Source organism: Pezoporus occidentalis, unplaced genomic scaffold, assembly GCF_034315485.1.
Source record: "Pezoporus occidentalis ecotype Australia unplaced genomic scaffold, CSIRO_AGI_Poc_V1 ctg9, whole genome shotgun sequence".
Classification (NCBI taxonomy): domain Eukaryota; kingdom Metazoa; phylum Chordata; class Aves; order Psittaciformes; family Psittacidae; genus Pezoporus; species Pezoporus occidentalis.
The window spans coordinates 225,524-243,913 of record NW_026916262.1 but is presented as its reverse complement, the minus strand read 5'-3'; the positions used below and the strand labels follow the sequence as shown (position 1 = coordinate 243,913).

Sequence of the window (18,390 nt, the reverse complement as noted above, 5' to 3'; positions counted from 1 at the left end):
ATCTTACTATTTTTGTGTCAGCCATTTCCAAGGGAATGGGATAGTTTTATGTTTGAATTCTTGAGTATCAAGCTAATAGAACCCACAGTTCTGTATCTTTTGTTCACTGAAAATTGCATAAAGAGTTACTTGTAGTTTTCAGAAGTCAGTGTCTATAAACCTTTTTCATCGTGTCAGTTCTAACTACTGCAAAATATGCATGACTAATTACAAATGGTAGCAATAAGTAAGGATTAAACAGTGTCCAGTCTTCATAAATATCAGTCTCTGGTTTTACTGAATGACCAGTTGTCCTCTGTATTAATAAACTGTTTTCTATGAGGTTACTCATGTAGAAAGTTTCAAACTGGATGTCGCTTCCCTCTCTGTCACACACTGTGCAAGCAACATCACTCTGGCTCATCACTCATTTCCCCAATTTTCCTTGATGAAAGAGTGAATAGTCTACAGGATCATGATACTCAAAAGTTCAGTTTCTGGCTCTTGAAAATACTAGACAGTAATTATTTGGCATTAAAGACTTCCATGAATAGATGTAGGTTTCCAGATCCATTACAGTCTATTATGTTACTGCAGCTGAAATTAAAAAAGTGTCATGTTGAGAAGAGAGAGGTCTCCAGGCAGCATCCCACTCATTCTAATCAGATTACAGTCATTTGACCAATCCTATGTTGATTATTAGATTGAGAAGCATGGAGGGGTCATGGAGAGTATGACTCATTTATTTTCTACAATTACAAAACTTTTAGTTTGTGAGTTTACCTCATTTGCCCTTCAAGCTCCTTATCTCTACTACTGGTTGCCAAAATACTTTCTACTTTGCCACTTGGATGATCTCATTCAGGGGTGTGATCCCTGTTTTGAGAACCACTGCCTTAATGTCTGCACTTAATACTATTTTTAAGGGATCTTTGATGTAAAAGAAAGCTGTAAGCATTTACCTTTTTGGTCTACCAAGCCAGACAGAAAATATATTTAGCACTCGTTTCTTGAGCCATCAAGCATACTGTATATGGGCCTATTGTATTCATAAAGTCTTAAAGAGTACAATAAATGTCCAGTATGTTTGCATTAGAAATCACCCACAGTTAGTTTCCTCCTAGTTTTAAGCAGCTTCGTAATTATTCTATCATGTCATTTGTCTCTTATTAGAGTACGGACTGTGATTTTTCTGGCTGTCAGTGAATAGTTCCTTTACCTAAATCAAATAGCGATTTCAGAGGCAAAAGTATATGGGGCCACCTTACCCCAAGCAAGCCTTGGCACATACTTGCTGTTCTGACCCTACATTCTGTCAGTGCCTTTCTGAAGTAGGATTATTTAAAATTAATATAGTTCTATAACCAAGATATATTAGTATTACTTAATATTTTAAGCTTTCTGTGACTTCCTATGTCCACCCATGCATGCTTTATTTTGGATGAGAATTGTTCCTTTTTATTCTCTGTGAAATGTAATAAACTTATTACTGAAATTTCTAGACCAAGATTTCATTATTGCAACCTTTACAAGCTTCTGAATATGCAGAAATGCTGCTTGTATTTTCTAAGTGTATTGACTAGTTTTTGTAATTGAGTCATAAGACATTATTTCAAAAGGGAAAATAGCATTAAACAGAGAAAATAGCATTTTTTAGAAAGCATTAACGTCATATTCAAGTATAAACCCATAAAACTACCTACCATATGCTTAAAGGCAGCAATGCATGTGTGTTTGTGAGGCGAAGGCCCATGCTCAGTATTATTCTATTGCTCAGAACACAGATCAATAACTACCGCATGCAGCTGAGGTTCCCTCCCAAATCTTGTATTTTGAATTACATAAACCAATGCTTTTAAGATTAATATATTTCCAGCCCTGCATGGATAAAATGTCTTGACATTACCTTTTGTATTTGTTGGTTTCTTTGCAATTCTTAACACCCCTTTTAAGTAAAACCTTGTTTAAGAATAACTTTGCTTTTTTTCTCCCTATTTTTAATTCACTTTGCTTATCACTTGTTTCCTTCAACTCATCTGAAACCCCCTTAAAAGCTAACTCTACAAGATCAGACTCTGGAATTTAGCAAATACTCCTTCCTCTCTGTGTTTTGCACACATAAACAATTTCTAAAAACATAGAAATGTAGGAACTGTTTTAAAAAAGATTCTTTGAAAATATTTTCAAGAGTGACATTTAAAACAACAATACTTTCAGGATGCAAACTATAGCTATTATGAAGTGGATCCAAACTTTCAATCAGTATCAGTAATCTGTATTCCAGCATGATGCTTATAAGCGAAATAATTATTTGTGTACAAGGTGTGAACAGGCACACATTTTGAGCAAATGGGAGGTACCAAGCAGGTTATTTATAAAGCACATTAATACCTTTTCCTTTAATTCTCCTGATTAGCTTCTTGGAGTATCAAATATTCACAGAAATACTTGATACCTTTTTCTATATACCAAATAAACACTGCATTTAAGAAATTAAAATGAAGACATACTTCTACTTCGGGCTTCACATTTCCTCCAATACTGTCAAAAATGTACTCCTAGGTTCCAAAAATATTTCACTTCCACTTCCAAAGCCTAAAAACCAACTACGTATCTGCAACAATATTTATTTCAACAAATTCACTTTTCTAATGCAGAATCTTAAAAGAGTGCCTCCATATTGTTTTATAGCAACATATCATCATACTCACTTCATCATATAACCCTTCTAAATGTAAAATAACTTCACCTCAGCATTACCATGATCAGTTGTCTCAATGAATTCCTCATTCCTTACATTTTATCCCTGTTTGTATATATCAACTGTACATGTCTGGTAGCGATGATATAAACCTGTCAGCTAGTGGGAAGCTCCGTAAGGTAATCTGTCATCACTCTTTTCCTGAAATAAACTATAGCTTTCAGAGACCTCTGGAAAACAGATACTGACAGAAGTTATTGTGACAATGGGCTGAGTATCCTGTGTTACACAGCAGGTGCTTTCTGTGTTTCCACTTCCTATGGACCCCCCATCATGTCTGTATTCACCTTTCTATCCTCAAGCATGTAATTCACCTATGGATTCACCTGCTGGCTAATAGGTTGCCCTAAAAGAAAAATACCTAGGTGACCAAAATCATGCTTTGGAATTTAAAAAACAAAACGAAAACCAAAACCAACAAAAAAAACACACAAAACCAAAAAACACAGACAAACCAAAACAACAACTACAAGAAAAAGGAAAAAAAAAAACCCACAGAAAAAATAAACAACCAAAACTTTTGGAATATTCCTTTTCTTAATGAATTGCTTTTGTTCATAGTGCCCCCCCCCCCCCCCTTTTCTCCAGACAAGCAATAAAGTTTCGGTTTTATAATTTCTAGATTCATATGTCAAATCTTTCCATAGGTCTAGAAACTATTATGTTTTTTGCAGATCTACAACCAAAAGAAAACTTGATACATATATCACATATATACACATTGTCTGTATAACCTACTTGTCAATCATCTATCAAAACACAGATAAGCAGGAACTCAAGACTCCATTCCCATCTTTGTAAGCAAGACATGTTTTAAAGCCACTTTAAAACAAGATAGCTAGTAATTTACTTACTTTGTGAAGTGTTTGACTATATAATACTTCTTCCTTGCTAACAAAAAGTAACTCTGCCTGCAGTGATGTTACATAATCATTCTAGCTTTTTATTTTCAAAAAATAGAAGCAGCATTCTGCTACAATTCTTTCGCCTCCAAGGATCAAGAATTTCATTCAGATCCCATACTGTTGTTACACATGCCTGTCATTCATTAGATGTTTGGTTGCCATAGTCACAAAAATCCACTGAAGATTAGAAAACTTTTTCTTTATTTTCTAGTCACCTTTACTAACTGTTGTTTTCCACATTTGTATATTTGATCCATTTACATAAAAAAATCCTATACACACCCAATTAAGTTTAAAAAAAAAAAAACTATAGCTACACTAAAGCAATCTTTGCAACATTACCATGATAATGTGCCTCCTAGAACTACGTTTCAATAATAATTCAAATTATTTTTACCAAGGAAACCAGAATTCACTCTGGAAAAAAAATGGAGTTTGATAGTACCAGAGAAAAGATTGAAAACAACTGTATGCCCTTGTATGTCATACAAACAAGAGATAAACTAATGCCACACAATAGCATTATCTGTATTCTGTTGGCATCATAAGTCTGCAAAAGCATAAACTGATAGGTATTGATAGTCATTGATCTCAACAAAGCCACAGAATTTGGAGGGAAAAATCAAGTCTTTGGTATACCAGAAGAAGGTATATAACTATAATCATTTTAAATCATTTAGATATAAACCCAAAAGCCTAAAAAAAAAAATCCTGAAGAAAAAACAGTCCAGATTACATTTATTCCTCTTTATTAAAATTTACATTGAATACCGAACTTCTCCCTTCCTGTTGACTAAGTTAAGAAGCTGCAAAGACTGTACCCGCACGGGAGGAAAAGGCAGCCCGCTTTTCATTTTGGCAGAACATGATTCCCAGGCAAAATGGTTTAACTAAATAAGTGTCAGTACAAAGGATGCTGGAGTGCTAACCCTTTGTGCCTCCAGCTGATGTGATCTGCTGCTATTGCTGAGATCGACACTGTTTCAACACCTATATGCCATGCCCTTTCTGCCACCTGAATACCAAACACTGTTTTGATGAGGAACGTAAAATTCTGCAGAACCACTGATAAAATGTACTTTTACTATTTTTTAATTTTTTACTTTTTAATGCTGCAAAAAAGCAAGTTTCAGAGCAGAAAAGCAAACAGAAAAAAGGACAGAACATTTTTGTGTGCTTCAAAAAATGTTTACCATTTATACCTCTCTAATCAAAATGCTTGCGTTTTTGCCCATAACTACAGGCTCTTCTGAATTTTGAACATGAACAGGCAAGAATCTTCAAAAAAAAAACCTTTTTTCATGTCTTATTTATTTCCCTTTGATTTTGTTTTAAATGAAGATTCTATCATTAATCATATAAATCAGAAAAGACTATTTTCATGTAGAAAAAATTACATACCTTATATTGAAAAAGGATTCCATAAAGCAAAATATTTTTCTTTTTCACTTCCCTTGCAAATTTCTTGATCCTAGTTAGTTCTTCCATACCAATACTGCAAGAAGTATTTTCTGAAACACCCAAGTGCACCTTAAGAGTAAGAAATAAAGAATTAAAAAAAAATGAAAAAAATAAATCTGCTTTTTCCATAGTGCACTATTTTAGACAGCCAGTTTTTAGTATCTCATTTTTATGTGTTAAGCACACATAAAAATACAGGCTAACAAAGGTTTGTCTTAGTTAGCTTTTATTACCATTGAATTCCACTAGTTACATATTTAGTGACATGAAAATTATTTCTTTCCAAAGCACAGTGAACCAATAAGCCAGAACACATCAGAAGAGAATGTTCTAATTGCATATTAAAAATATTTAATTACATCAAAAACCAAACATTCTTTTTGAAGCTCTAACTTTCAAGGTTTTTTCGTCCTTTTTTTTTATTTACTCTCACAATACTGGAGAAATAGAGGTGTTTTTCTTACGCATCTTCAAGGTTTCAAAGTGGAACTGCATTCTTTAAAGATTTATTTTGAATTTACTACTTTTTCAGTATAGCATATAAATTGCCTAAACTAGATTAATTTCAGGATAACATTGCAAGTTCAAAAGCAGAAACTATTCAAAAGAATAGTTTTGCTTCCTGTTGACTAAGTTAAGAAGATGCAAAGACTGTATCTGCACTACAGGTTCCTGAGCTCTTGGGCAGGGGAAGGCAGGTCTTGCATCCAGCAGAGATGCTGCACACAGTGGGTTTGTGCAGCTGAACTGGTATCTCCAGGAAGGTATCAACTAGCGCAACCCTTTCCCAAGGCTGACGTGTTCCTCAGTTTAAACAGTTTAATTGATGAAGTCTCTATTAACTGCAGAAATCAAAATTATGCAGGATGATATGGACATATGAAGTTTCAGCATCTATTAATAGCTGAAATACCTTTCGCCTTAAAAGAAAGAAAATATTTTTCTGGATGAACAATTCCACTGATATCTGTAAGTATTACAGAGAGGTAGGAGCTCCAGAGAGCTGTGCTTGGGAAAAGTATTTCTTTTTGTACATTATATTCAATTTATCCTGACAGATACTAGTTTTTTACTCATTTTCCCTGGCAACACTTTTAAAAAGACGTTTACTGTCTAAGTGCACATTCACCAGGAGCAAAGCTATTGTGTTCTACTATGCAGGCAGAGCTTAATTTCACACACTCATTATTTTTAATTTTACCCAAATCAATGCTAAGTAATGCTCATTTACAGCTAATTACAAGAAATATTAACACCTATTATTCTGAGAGAATATGACCTAACACCTATTTGCCATTAACCTGTTCCACAGCTTTAAAAAGATATTTTACTCAAACTTAATTTTGTAGTGAAATGCAAATAATGGCAACTACAGAGCTGAAGTACTAGCATTCTTTTCTTTCTAAGCTTAAGTAATAAGAACAACAGAAGAAAATCTACAAATGTGAGCATGTATTACTCAGAAAGGTAATGTCAGTTTAAGAATACGATTCTTCTTGTTAGAGTTGGAGAGGATAATTGTTTGATACTGACAAGTAATTGCATGAAGTTTACCTCTGTGCTTCCTATTTCTCTTGTAACATTAATCTTCCCTTTTCTGCTATGTCAGATACAGTAGTCCAACTGCTGCTTCAGCATACAGATGCCACAAAAAATTCCAGTCAGGTACTGGGAAAAAGGACAGACTTTGAAATCTGCGGCAATTTATAGGTGGGAATATGGTCAGAAGTCATTATGTATACTGTAAGCACAGCCTTTCACAGGGACAATTCTCCCCAGGCTGGTTAAACACAATAGTAACACCTGTCATTTTTACAACTAAAGAAGCTGAGTATCTGATGGAAAAATAAAACTGATTCTCTTAAGTATCAGATTGCTAGCAAAAAGTTACAAGTCCTGAAATCAAAGAATAGACAAGAACTTTCCAATTATGCAGAAGTCTATATTAGACTGTTCAGATCATGAGGTTAAAGTGGAAGCAGTTAGCTGCTCTTCACATTTATCCTTTCAGCTCTTCACTACCAGGAACAGTTTTACTTCTCAGAGTAAAAATGAATAATGTTTCCTGTACAACCAGTACTTAAAACCTGTGCATTTAATATCGTCATGTTGCTTAAAATTCTGAGTCGCATTTGCCTGGGAAATATTAATATGCCTTTTTACGTCAAAAGAAAGTGTCTTATGGGGCTTTTCATTACCAATGTATTCAGGTTTTATATTAAATGAAGTATAGAGCAAAGAATAAAGCTGAGGAGAATCCCACTCATAAGCCCTAGTGAAGAGGACACCCAACACTGAATTTAATTAAAGACTGCAGAAGGAAGTTTCTATCCCCCAGCCATAACATCTGTAATGAGTTTTAGGCATCAGAAGTTTAAAGGACTTAAATAGTTCCCAGTGATTAATATGAGACGAGACAATGCTTTGTTTAGCTAGTTCTTTAGTCATTTAAAACATACTTTCCAATCCTATTTTTTCCTTTTTGTATTTCTAAAAGATAGTGTGGTAACTCCATAAAATTTCAAAGTGTAGCATAAAATGCCTTTTTATAATTAGGGTACTTCATTATTTGAAGATACTTTTAACAAATATATGTGTATCCGTGTTTTAAATGTTAGCAAGTGTTTTGACCTATTTATGAGATTTTCTCCCACTGTCTAGTTTCGGGAAATTTCAGGTAGTTGTCATGAACAACTGATGGATATGGAGTACAGTAAAGGGATTAAATGTATTATTTTATCCAGAGACCATTTCAAAAGGTGTCCACCTAAATAATTTGTACATGCTGCAGGCTGTTCAAGCAAGTTCACTTTCACTGAAAATGGTGCTGGATTCTATAATGATTTTGAGATCCAGTATCTTAGGGGCAAAATCTTAGGAGCTTCATGGTGAGTTTATGTAAACATTCCTTGAATTCATACCTATTTCTCAGGAAATATTAAGTCCAGAATGTTTGTAATTATTAAAACAATGCGTCCATGTGTCACACTAAAAAAGCACTTGAAGTCCAGAGCAGAGTTGAGCTATGAATCGGAACAAAATAAGTATTAGCAATTCCAACTTTATCTGCACACCCCCAAAATTTAACACAGAAATGTCTTTTTATATTCTTGATAAAAGACAAATTAAAACATTCTCGCTCCAGAAAAGTGTTCTGCACATCCTTGTAAATGGGCAACAGAATTGGACAGGGGTCATTGCTCTGATTATCAAAGGGAGAAATAATTTATCTTTGAAAATTCAGTAAAATTAAAGCTCTACCCTGAACTTCCTCAGAAATAAGGTCAAGAGAAAAAGATGGTCTAGAAATAAAGTACTAAATATCTCTGCTCACAGAATCAGTAGCTCATTCCAACAGTATACAACAGGTAAGGATATTTTTTTTTTTTTTTGTAATTCATCTTCATACCTCATTTGTTAGCTCAGTAATGAAATTTCATCACCTACATTTCAGGCTAAGCCTAAGATTGGAAAGTAAATACTTAGTTTTACTTCCAGATCACTAGACCATGCACTTCATGCCCCATGTATTATAAATATTTATTCCTTTTTCAATAGCTTCATATATGGAAGTATATATTTAAAATCGTAACATACTGTGTTATTGCTGAGGGTATAATACATGTAGTTCAGAGGCACACTCCTTCAGTTCAGAGGCATATGGCATAATGACATTCATTGCACCCAATACTTCTGATCCCTACCTATTAAGCCAGAAAACACGACAGAACTAACTGGATCTGCTTACGCTGCATGAAGACTTTTGAATTGACTCGTATTTTCTCCTTTTTAACAGTGTGAGTATAAAAGTCATGTACACCTTCAGCTGTCACGCACATGAACTGTTAAATTATTCTGGCTGCAATATTAAAATAATGAGACTTTCAGCCAAAAATACAATTTAAAACTTTTGCCACATACCAGTATAGATTTTTCAGTCTTACAACATCCCAATAAGTAAAGTATGTATTAAAGTTATATTGCAAATTAATTCAAAGTTATTTTTCAATACTTGGAGCAGAAAAGTAAAAATAATTTTAAAACTTTGAATAAACCACACAGCACAGAAAAAACTAAAGCCACCTAATTCCGTTTCAACTTTTTTTGCATCATTTGCAGCATCCCCAGCAGAGATGGAGCACAACAGCAAAGCAGGAGTTAGCAGTTCAATATGACTAGCCACAATGAGTTTTTCACAAAAATACATAACTAATAAACTGTCATTTGCCAGTGCTGGTTTATTTCCTGACAGCATGCAGCACATCTGCTGAAGTGCAAACTAGGCTCTTTACAATCCAAGTTACAGTTCAAATTTACAATTTTATCTAGAGCTAGCAGCAGTTTAAAGCTAGTCTAACACTTAAAAATATTTCATTAGATGCTTTCTATAGTAACTTACAGGAGTTACCCACCGAAATAAGGACAACTGGATATAAGAGAGGAATATTTGATTTTTCCAACATATTCACTAGTTTCTGGGTTTCTTCAATTGCATACTTTTTATCCTAAACGAAAGTAAATGTTCAGAATTACTGAAACATCAAACGATGATTTAATAAAAACTGAATTCAAAGATCTGTTATATACCAAAAATAGATACATTACTTTTTTGTTTAGGGGTTTTTGTTTGGTCAGTTTTAATGTATTTGTAACACTTGCAACAGGTAAAGTTACAGCTGTTAGGGAAAAAAAAAAAAAAAAAGGAAAAATGGAGATAACTAATTCTACCCTCAATATACCCAAATACATATGTAACAAGCTTAAGGGTCCTCACTGGTCTCAGATATGGTTCACCTAAAACTTTCCTGTTCCCATACATGGACCCAAACACAGATTTGTATGGCATGCATGTGTCCAAAATGGGAAACACTAATTTAGCCCATGGTGACAATCCACATTTGGATGACTACACATATGCCTCTTCTTGAGATCATTCACTTCAATACAATATCTATGAAAGGAAATTTTAAACTAATTTCAGTTGCATTCCTCTTGTTCTAGAATTCATGGCTGGTTTAACAACATACTGACAAAAGTGCAGAACAAGAAGAGAAAGGACGGAGCAGTACCTCAAAGGTACTGGTCTATCTCAAACGTCTGATTTGGTGCGCATGAAAAACACCAAGTATTGGAATGGATACACCAGGAGGACAGAAATAACGACCAACTATTCAAATAAGTATTTATTACTTACCATTAATAATAAGTTCATGTGGAAAATTAAAAGCATGCATCCTTAATACTTACATTTATACAAACAAAATTGTAGCACTGCCCTGAAAAGATATCTTGTAGATAGCCATCATTTTTGCTTAGAGCTATTGATACAGCTTCAACCTAATTAGAAAAGAAAAAAATATTGCTATGTCACAAATTTCACTTCAGCCTCAAATATCTGCTAAAGCATCCACCGTTAGGGTAGAGTTTGTTAATTCAAATGATTTAAAACTGGCAATTATTATTTCCACTATGAGAATTAAAATTGTTCAAATTTTTAGGTGACTCAACAGTGAAGCATGGAGTCCAACACCCTGTGGAGTTTTCTGCAAGTTTTTACTGAAGGATACTGCTGATGGAGCCATTCTGGTAACATTCAAGACAAAAGCACTGATGCATGGGTTAGGAAGTTCAACTGTTCCCAGAGATGAGAACACTGTTCATAGGATCAAGATGATCAAATGATTCTAGACCTCCAGTTCTAAGAAAATCTCTATAATATCCAAATACTTTTTTTTTTTTTCTCCATGCAACTAAAAAAAAAGAGAGAAGAAGTACCTATGAAAAACCAAGTGCACAAGTATTATCACAGAATCACAGAGTGGTTAGGGTTGGAAAGCACCTATTCTGGGATTCTGCATAAAACAAGACTCATTTAGAATTTCTCCTGAAAATTACTGCCTCAATTTATACTTCAAAATACTGTCTTAATCACAGACATGCTTATTTTGCAACCTGTAACTATAACACGAGCTAAGAAACTGTCTTAATTAAAATGAAAAGTAGGTTCTACTATGTTACCAGCTCAGGATTGCCTCAAGTTAAACAGCAAATCAGGCAGTAGAGGTAGAAACTGTCTCCTAAGAGAAGATAATACTTTGAAGCCACTACGAAAAACTTGAAAATTAGGCAAAAAAAAAAAATCTTCATGTTGCTTCTATTAAACCAGAAAACTTCACAGTTCCACTGCTCAAATGAGCTTTATTTCTGCCCAGAAGACATTATATATTGCAGCAAACAACAGAAGCACTACACTTCTGTGTTTCCTCAAAATGTCACTTAACCCACAATTCAACAGAAGTACCAAATACAACATTTAAAAAGGCTTTGCACTGTTATCTAAAGCTGTATTTGTTTATTTATTAATCCTTGGGGAGCTAACTTGTTTGCAAAAGAATGAGGTTTGAAACCCAAAGGTTGGTATTTATGCACTAAAGGCTTTAGAAACATTTTGGGCTGAAAACAGGATAACGCAGCCCCAAATAGCTGACATCTAATAACTTAAAGAGATTTAAAACAAACAAAAAAAAAATCACAGAAGGCAAGAATTAATTATATCACTTAAGAAATGCAATACTCAAGGGTTCTCCTGGTTTGAACCTCTTCATAACTAAAATCAGAAATCCACAGTACCTTTACAATGTTGCACATACTCAAATGATTACAAGCATACTTCATGCCAGTCTTTTCAGAAAGTAAATGGAACATTACTCAAGACAGAAGGCCTACATTGTTCTGGGGGGGGGTTCTGAGATATTACAATACATGACGCTTAAGTATTCCTGATCATTTAAAAAACTGAATTAGTTTATCAAAGTTTTTATTTAATTTGTAGAATATGATAAAGCAATACACTGAACCTTTGTTCTACAGCCATATTATCCACCAAAATTAAAACAGATTTCTCTCTTGGTAAAGTAAGCACAGCTACTTAACCAGATACTTGAATACATCATCAAATAACTCACATTAATCCTTACTCTATTTTGCATGTTAGTATCCTACACAAAACTAAAACGTTAAAATATTACAGAATCATAGAATAGTTAGGGTTGGAAAGGACCTTAAGATCATCTAGCTGCAACCCCCCAGCCATGGGCAGGGATGCCTCACACTAGACCATGTTGCCCAAGGCACTGTCCAACCCAGCCTTGAACACCAGAAGGGATGGAGTATTCACAACTTGGGCAACCCATTCCAGTGCCCCACCACCCTCAAAGTAAAGAACTTCTTCCTTATATCTAACCTAAACTTGACAGTAGTAAGTTTAAATTCCAGATAATACGTACTTGACTGAATGATTCCCAATTAGAGTCTTAGATCAATTACTCTCCAATTTGCTCTCTGAAAAGGGCATTCTTAGACTTTACTTCCAGGCTTGGAAGTGCTTCTCATGTTATGATTAATGTGGTTATATGCAAAACTAATAAATCGATACAGGTAAAACAACACTTAAATAACTACTTTTTTTTCCTAGCATGGGTAAGTGATGCCTAGTAATTGCACAAGAGTTTAAATGGAGAGAAAAAAGGAAAAATAGCAATGGATTTGGTTTTAGCAAAACGGACAGATACTTCTGCTACATTATGGAGCTATTCAGACAAGAAAAGATCTTACTCAACTCTGCTAGCATTTTGCAAATACTTCAATGAGCATTCACTATGAGTAAAATGTACCTCTACCTTTCTGAAAAAGGTTGATTAATTTGTCTTTGCATTTGCAGCTCTGCAATAATACAACGTACTCTTTAATTGGTTCAGACTTTAATTCAGACTTCAAAGTACCAAAAGTATTTTCTCTGTAGCATATTTGTAACAATTGGGGCTTACTGAATTCATAAAATCTAAAGAAAATGGCTTCTCTGATGCCTGGATCCAATTTCTCCTCTAATCTAATATATAAATTTTAAGAGGATTTGTAAGATCCCCCTCTACAGCATAATTGGGCAGAAGATGCTTCTTTCTTGGTAACTTCCACACCTGGTGTTAATCCCTTTTAATAAATACTACAGTGACACAGGAGGTCTCAGTTCCTGTATTTACATTATTTAGACCATTTCTTATGAGTTGTGACAACCAGAAACATTAAAGTAATCATACAGTTTAGAGCCATAGAATTGTACTTACTTTTATTCGGCTTTTCAGAGATTCATGAAGGAGAAAACTTACTTGTGCCACATCTTCCTTCACACTGGTAATAACACAAACTTCTTGTGCTAGGTTGTCTGTGATCAACAAAAAACCTTAGTATTTCAGGCAAAGATAAATAAAACAAAATTATTAATCTGCTAAACATAGTTTTCAATGCATATACTGCTGTCTCTTGACAATCTATTCAACAGCTGTAAATTTAAGACAATTTATTTCAAGGCACAGTTAATGTAACTACATAATTTATGTAACATCCATCTCAAATGTAAAATTCATATTATATTTTATATTATTTTGTACAATGTGAAAACATTACATAAGGCCTGTCCCTAAAGCCTATTTGAATAAGGGAATTCTATGAAAAGGTGTTTGCTCAGGTCCACATTACTGACACAAGATGAGAAAACTTTTTGGAAACCTCATACCACTCCTCACTTCGATAAATCACTAAATGCAGTGTCAGCAATATTGAAAAAAGGCAAAAAAAAGCCTGGAGAGGAGCAAAATTCCTCTTCCCAGCAATACATACTACATAATAAGAAAAAAAAAAAAGGCATTGAAGATACTGCTCCAGAAGACAGCAGATACAACTGTTCATCTTAATACCAAAGAAGCTGAGAGTCAATGACAAAGATCTTGGCATGGGCAACTTCTCACATCTTTTACTTCTGAGGGGTAAAATACAGTATTTTGTTGATAACAAGAACAATAGTTTCAAGTTGTTTCCCGATCTCCTCAATAAAGCAAATATTTCAGAAAATATTTCTTGTCATTGACTACAGTTTCAAGATTCAGTGACCACTTTCTTTAAGCAAACAAGTAAAAATAATTCAAGCCTGGAACTCTCACTTCTAATTCAGGAATTGATCATTTGGATGTTGAATTAATATGCAGAGCAAAACATAAGATTTCCAATGTCTTTCGGGCAGCCATTCCATGCGCCGCTAGAAATTTCACAAATGTAAAGTCTAATTATGTTTAAAGCAGACATCAATGAAGCTTCAGAGACAGAAATATACCAATCACCACCACAAATTAGTTGTGAAAGGCATAACAAAAATTACAAAAATATGGCCTAACTGCTCTTCAAGCAAATTCGAATATAAAGATACATATTAGTTGCATGCGGAAAGTTTTGTTTTATAATTGCATACCACACATTAAGTTCAATCAGACGCATTACTTAAGTAAATATCTCACATTCTATTTTGTAAAGGCTTCTTTATAAACAGACATACAGACCTGAAAATTAATTTTAAAGCTGCTATAAACATTATTGGAAAATGACTTGTGATTTTAAAACCATTTTTTTTGTGAGCAGGAAAAGTGAAATAACCACTGAGGATCCCAAAGGACCGCTGCAAGAATTTTATGAATCACGGGCATTTATTATGTTTAGTATTTATAATGTGACAATGAAACTAATGGTAGCAACTGGCTTTGTATTAAGTTAGCAAGAATGGGGAGGGGGGAAGAAAGAGAGAGAACAATAAACATCTGCGTGTGTATCAGCACAACCAGATGAAAGTGAGAATTGAAAAAATGCATGGCCGGGGCTGGAAATCACAGGATACCACAACTGTGGGAGAAATTATCTTCCCATAGATTCACTGGGCAAAAAAATACATTGAATGTGCATCAAAGTTGGCTCCTACTAAATACAGAATAACTTTACAGTCTAATAAATGGGTCACTGGGAAACCATACTGAATTAATTTCTTATCAGCAGAAAGAAAGTGGTGGGTAGATTGAAATCAGAACAAGAGCCACTTGAATTTAATACTGTACACGGAATGCAGCTACACTGCACATACAAAATAGATGTACGTAATAAACCAGTCTGGCATATCGGATTTCAAGAACTCAGATTCTATTGAACTAATTAATTTAATGAAGAAGGTCAGATTGGAGCTATTACAAAAATCCACATGTGGAAGAAGGCTGTGGAATCCAAAAAGGCACGATAACTTATGCTCAGACAGTTCTTTTTAAAAAGTCAGTTATCAACAGCAAGTGTCAAAAGCAACCTCATAAGAAGCTGCTCAAAGACTGAAACCATAAAATCCCATCTCACTGCTCCCCCAGACCCCTTAAACCTCTAATTTCCCATAATGTAAATGAGAGAGATGACTACTGAAAAAGCAACTAAGATTTGCAGGTTGAATTTAATAAAGAAGAAAGAAAAATTGAAAAAAGTTTGAAAAAATGTACTTTTAATCTGGAGGAGGAATGTAAATTTATAGGGGAAAGTCTACTAATAAAGTATGAAAAAAAATAATAATAATACACACATTGAAGAGATGCTACATGCTTTTAAACAGTCAAGAAAAATTAATAAAGGAAGTCTAGGAAATCATTTTTTATAAAATCATCACAGCAAAACAACAGTTTTGTTCTAGTTGAAGTTTAAAACTTAATTTCCATTTCAACCCCAACTGTTTCAAGTGGGCAAAAAGATGTATGTGTTACTTTAGACAGTCTGCACCTTTTCTGTATTGTGGGATAGAAGGCTGAGAAGAGCCTTCCTGTGTCCCACCTCCAGTAAGCTGATGGAGCTCTCTGTCACTCAGTGTAATCACACTGAACCCAGTAAGCACAGCTGGAGTCCTGGCTCAAACCCCATGGAGTTCAAGAGTTCTGCTGACTGCCAGTAAAGCTAACTGCATGCCGTATTTCATTCCTGGTCTTCAGAAGTCTGTTTGGGTGAACAAAACAGTCATTCTGGAAAGCCACGTTTCAACCATGCCACAAAGAATTTTAATACTCAACTAATAAAATTTTGGTTTTCTTCAAACTGCTGGATAATTCAGGCTGGAAGTGACCTCAGGAGGTCTCTAGACCAAACACCTGCTCAAAGCAGGATCACTCATGAGATCAGGCCTGAATGCTTAGCCCCTTGAATACCTTTGAGAAGGGAGACAACACAACCTCTCGAGGCAACCTGTTCACTCCTTGACTGTCCTCATGGTGAAAAAGCTTTCCCTTTTACTGTGTTGGAACTCTCCTTGGTTCAGTTTTTGCCTATTACCTCTTAGCCTCCCACCATGCACCACTGTTCTTTTCTTCCCTGCATTCACACCTTACCTTCCTTTTCATCTGCCCAACCCTTTTTTTCCTCCTCTCTCACTATTACATTACCAATCAAAATCTCTACCTTGCTTTGGCCTCCTCTTCCTCGTTTTAGTTTAAACTTCTTATTTCCCTGGAAACCTCCTCTTCCCAATACATGTCTCCCATTTACTCTCAGCTTCCTTCCAGCTTTACCAGATTATAAAGTAACCCTCCCCCTACTGCATCACATTTAACATCCATTCAGAGCATACTTTTTGCACAAATTAAAAACAGTTAAAACTTTACACTGCCAGATTCTATTAGGTTATACATTTAAGCTCTTCATCAGGAAATTTGCTTTATTAAAGATAAATCTGACACAGGATTCCAGAATTTGTTCAATTAAACCTCCTTCTCTCTCCAGCAGAAAACTTTATTTTCCATTTTCCTGTGCCCTCCTTTGATATCCTGAAGCTTTAGATCATGTTATTATCCAGTAACACCTGTTACAGTCTTTATCCTAGGATCTCACCCAAATTATATATTAAAATGTATGCATGTTTATGAACTATGTCAGTTAGATAACATATTAAGTGTAATGCAACAAATAACTTAAAAAGTTTACCCTGAAAAGCAGGCCACAAACAGCAGCAATTAAAATAATACTTTGTTTGAATAAAGATCATAAATATCATATCATAGGGAATGAATACCATATGAAAGAAAACGCATCTAAATGGAAAGCAGTATTTAGCCTACAGACATGAATTTTTTTCTCTTAATTGCACATATATGTGTATACATACACTTGTTTTTGTAAACATGTGTTCATACCATGCCATTCTTGGTCTGTCAATACAATTCCTACTATTTTGGAAGCACATCCTATTCATCAAAATACCTTTGAAGTCTGCAGTGAATCCAAAGTAGTAAATTAATTTATCAGAATTCCATTTTCACCTTCTACATAGCAATAGTCTAGAAATTCACTATGCTTCTCCCAGGTATTTTTAGTGTTTCATAAGAAAGATGTTTCTACAACTGTAAACACAAGAAAAATGAAATAACTACTGCCAAGCATCTAGTTAATTTATCTTCAACAGAAGTGAGTTGAAATTGTTATTCCTATAACACAGGTAACCTAAAATAACTAACAATTTTTTGTTTACCATTCCTCTGTAACCACAAAACCCAAAAGCCAAACTTGACGCTGCCCCTGCCAGTATTAGTATACAAGAAAGGAAGGAAGATTTTGTGGTAGAAGAGAACGCAGACGGTTGTTTTCACCTGACAGTAACTATTCTGAGGAGTGCATCCTTTCCAGTCAATCTGTTTCTTTGCCTCACAGCAGAGAGCAGACATTGGTTAATGCATATGCCCATGAAAATACAGCATACCTCCAATAAGATATTTGTCCTTTGATGAACAAGGCTTATGTCATTTTGTTTGCTGTTCCAGAAAAAGCCATGTGGGTTCTTCATGTAAAACAAAACACAGTGCATAGCTCCCAACAGTCATAAACAGTTTGGAGGCATTATATTTTTCTTGCAAAACATAATTGTATCTACATCAGTAAACACTTATTTAGCCAAATGTGGGGGCAAGTGCACATTCTTGTGAAAAGGTCATTGCAGAGGAAGGGCCCTTAAGAAAAGAAAAAGGAGCAAGAAAGAAAGACTGAGTTACAGTCTTCTACTGAGCAGCACCATTTAAAGTTTACATGCTGGAACTAGAGTTCAAAGATACCTACCCTGAGGGCAGTAGTCCTAATGGAAATTTTTTAGAATGTTTTGTATTAGCCTGATCTTAACTACATTTCTAGATGAGTCACCCTTATTGTAAGAGGATGTTTTCTTACTTCAAGACAGTTAAAAATGGGCATGTGCCACCTTGTCTGCAAACTTGACAAGTTCATACCTGCTTAACTAAAAGAAAAGCATTAAATTTACTCTTCATTAAACAAATGGTGTTAGGACTCAGACTTTCATAGTGCAGTTGCAAAAGAGACTTGAGGAAGTAAGCAAATTATAAGATGTTTTAAGAAAACAATCTCAAAAGATAAGTCATTAGTCTATTCACATTAGTG

At 34.6% G+C, this 18,390-nt stretch overlaps 1 protein-coding gene across 1 annotated transcript in view; it reads right to left on the bottom strand.

Moving 5' to 3' along the window:
• Nucleotides 1–18,390, bottom strand: part of CRPPA (CDP-L-ribitol pyrophosphorylase A) — a 125,058-nt gene that overhangs the window by 47,170 nt on the left and 59,498 nt on the right. Inside the window, exons 6-9 of the mRNA XM_062605176.1 lie at nt 13,230–13,327; nt 10,354–10,443; nt 9,519–9,611; nt 5,047–5,175 (exon numbers count right to left, since the gene is read on the bottom strand). Of these exons, the coding sequence (XP_062461160.1) occupies nt 5,047–5,175; nt 9,519–9,611; nt 10,354–10,443; nt 13,230–13,327 (410 nt within the window). The remainder of the gene's footprint in view (nt 1–5,046; nt 5,176–9,518; nt 9,612–10,353; nt 10,444–13,229; nt 13,328–18,390) is intronic.